The 3312-nt window shown below is 48.7% G+C and overlaps 1 protein-coding gene across 1 annotated transcript in view; it reads left to right on the top strand.

Annotated features, from left to right (window-relative positions):
- Positions 1-3312, top strand: part of LOC103608551 (H(+)/Cl(-) exchange transporter 4) — a 36380-nt gene that overhangs the window by 6544 nt on the left and 26524 nt on the right. The window contains exon 2 of the mRNA XM_008592973.1: positions 1682-1898. Coding sequence (XP_008591195.1) covers positions 1682-1898 — 217 coding nt within the window. The remainder of the gene's footprint in view (positions 1-1681; positions 1899-3312) is intronic.

Here is a 3312-nt window from a genome sequence, read left to right as displayed (position 1 = left end):
TGCGTGCATTTAGCAAATATCTGTTTTGTGTCTACTGTGTGCTAGGCATTGTCCAGGCACTGGGAGTGCACTTGAGAGCACGAGTTCATTGAGGTAGTGGCTGTTAGAATCAGGGCTTTAAACCCAATCAGTAAATTCAGAGGAAATATAAGCTTGTTATCTATTTTAGGAAGTGGATTGATGGTTCACTAAGTCATATTTGGTTTTATAAGAAGTTTGGCAAATCCATGTGATCAGTTCTTAATTGGGGTCAGTGGCTTGATTCAATCTTGACATTCAACCTGACTGTTAAAATAGATGGAAATCTTGTTACGTGGGACATTATGGGAGTCAGTGGTCTACAAAAATGAGCAAGTATGTGTTGACTGCTGCCTCCCTGCCTTACTGCTTAAAGATGGAAGCATCCTGGTTTAGGAGAGAGGTACACGGTGTGTATCATGCAGGATCTACATTTGAAAACATGCTGTGCATCAGTGTTGTCTGGTGTTTGTGGTTGAATCATATTCCGTTTGATGTAACTGGATTTCACCTGACCCAAATAATGTGCAGGCATTTGCCCAGCAGGCCCACTGTTCCACTTTTAAACAGAGACCCCCTTTCAGACTCAGCCTGACCCCAAACACTGCCAGTTTTCCATTAAAGTACTCTCTTGCAATAAATGGCCTTAGAGGAGGCAGTTAGAATTTTATTTTTGAAAGAACAATATAGGGGAATAGTAGTCTTTGAGAAGGCAAGAAATGTATTACAGAAACCAGGGTCCATTCTAAGGCTAGCCTTGCTGTACATTTTCCCTAAGCTTTTCCCATGAACCAAAAGAAAGATTAAAATTCCAACAGAAGGAAAATCGCCTTGGAGAAATATCTTGAGACCGATGGATTTATTTCATGTGTGACTTAAAATAGCGCAGGTTTCTAGCACTGCACTAAGCTGTATTTCTAATGAGTTCCTGTTACCCTACTTTTCTTCAGCTTTCTTTCACATGGCCTTGCCTACAGACAGAAACAGGCTAATTGCTACCATAACAGTTTTACTATCTTTCTTTGAGAAATCCACAAAATGGCCCATTTTTAAGACAGGAGATCCAAGGGGTGGGGGATGTAGCTTTTCTGAGGTCATTTCTTTGCTCCCAAGGGCCACATTTGGGGTTGAGCTGCATTTCTGGGCTGTGAGCCTGGGCTGGTCTTATTGGTTCCTTGTTCCTCTCAGGATTCATAATGCCATTTGGGCCAGTTATGTGTGAGTTTGTAAAAACAAAAAAAGCAATGTATTAAAGTTATTGGGCAGCTAAGTGAGGTTGCTTGTCCTGTCAAACTTCAGCCTGTGAGGAGGTGGAAGAGTGTTAAGAAAGCAAGAGTTGAGGGCCCTTGGCCATTTGGGGTGCCCTGGAGTCCAGGGGGGAAGCAATGAATATCCCCAAAGGAGCCATCTTGATCAGGCCCATTTTGCAAGACTTTGGCAACCAACGATCTGGTCACAGCAGGGGGACCCTCGCATAGCATAGCTTAAGAGAGATGCCAGTTTCACAGATGTTTGGCTGAAGCCCCTCATTAAAAACGTGTAGTTTGTCCTCTAAACCCCTTTTCTGTGAGATTCGAGGATGCCGTGTGGGGCTACGGGGTGGGGGGAGTTGCTTGGCCAGGATTTTTGTGTGGCTTATTGTTCCTGCTTGTCCCCGTTCTAGAGAATGCCAGACAGAGGCAGGAGGGCATCGTGAGCAATTCCATCATGTACTTCACAGAGGAGCCCCCTGAGCTGCCGGCCAACAGCCCGCACCCCCTGAAGCTGCGGCGCATCCTCAACCTCAGCCCTTTCACGGTCACAGACCACACCCCCATGGAGACGGTGGTGGACATCTTCCGGAAACTGGGGCTCCGGCAGTGCCTGGTGACGCGGAGTGGGTGAGTGGCGGGACAAGTGTGGACAGAATGTGTACTGTGGCCGGACTCGGGAGAAAAAGATGCATAGTCAGCCCTTAGGGAACTCACGGTGTGCTGGGTGGACCAGTGCTCGCCAGGTGATGTCACGGAGTCGTGGTGAGTGTATTGAGAAGGAAATGTACAAGGAGCTTTGGGACCTGGAGCCGAGATGGCCAGTGCAGCCCAGGAAGGCGGGAGACGCTTGCAGGCTGCAACCCTGTCTGGGCCGAGTCTGAGGGTGGAGTCAAAAAGGGGAGGAGCCAGAGGAGAGGGGCTTGGGGCTGCTTTTCTATCACCTGGATGGTACTTGGCTCAGGGAGAAAGTATGGCCAATTCTGTCCTAACGCAACACAGGCGTTCCTCAACATCACAGCGCCATGCAAAAATGAGCAGTGAAAACCACAGGACTTATGGGGAAAATGGAGTTAGGCGCACAACACTCAAAAACTTCATCAGTGACACGTTTAAAGAAGCGATGGAAACATAATACAAATGGTAGTGCCATTTTATACATGTTAAATGGTCAAGAAATACATGAATATGCCAATAAATGTCACTTCTTGAGAAGACCTGAAGTTGGCCGTGGTGTGGGCGTCAGAAGGGCTGCAGCCTGTGTCACTGTGAAGGGGTGGCATATTTTTCCTTTTTGTCTTTTTTCGTGACCGGTAACGGGATCGCAACCCTTGGCATCGCGCCCGCACCGCGCTCAACCAGTGAGCGGACCGGTCTCTATATGGGATCCGAACCCTCGGCGTGAGCACCGCCGCGCTCCCAAGCGCCGCACTCTACCGAGTGCGCCGCCGGGCCGGCCCTAAATGTCACTTCTTGAGAAGATCTGAAGTTGGCCGTGGTGTGGGCGTCAGAAGGGCTGCAGCCTGTGTCACTGTGAAGGGGTGGCAGAAGAGATCTCTGAAATCGGAGGGGAGGGTGTCCCAGCAGGTGTGGACCCGTCAGCTGGGGTAGCTCATAGACGTTTGAGGCGTGCGTGTACGCATTTGCGTATTCCAGTGCCACTGGGTTCAGCTAGGTGCAGTTTTCTGCACTCACCTGGAGTTTCTTGTGGATAAAGTCTTGCATAAGCGAGGTGGTATTCATATTATGCTCAGATTGTTCCTTAATATATCACTGTTTGAGATAACTTCAGGCATTCCAAACAAACATCGTCAGAGAATTGAGAGGTTTGCCAACCCCATCGCTTTGTCTCTACTGCCATATTACTTTTGCTTTGTGTCATCACAAACCAGGAAACCAGTGACACAAAGATCAAGGGTGCATGACAGTGCCAGAGGTGCAGTTCCCTGAAGGCTATTCTTTGGGCTCTGAGGTGTGCCCCAGGTTCCATGGCTCAGAAGCTTGGGTAGAGGAGGGAACTTGCTCAGTCAGGGTGGGCTGGAAC

This window comes from Galeopterus variegatus, unplaced genomic scaffold, assembly GCF_000696425.1.
Source record: "Galeopterus variegatus unplaced genomic scaffold, G_variegatus-3.0.2 Scaffold8550, whole genome shotgun sequence".
Lineage (NCBI taxonomy): Eukaryota > Metazoa > Chordata > Mammalia > Dermoptera > Cynocephalidae > Galeopterus > Galeopterus variegatus.
The sequence above is the reverse complement of the archived record's forward strand: the minus strand, read 5'-3'. Positions and strand labels throughout refer to the sequence as shown.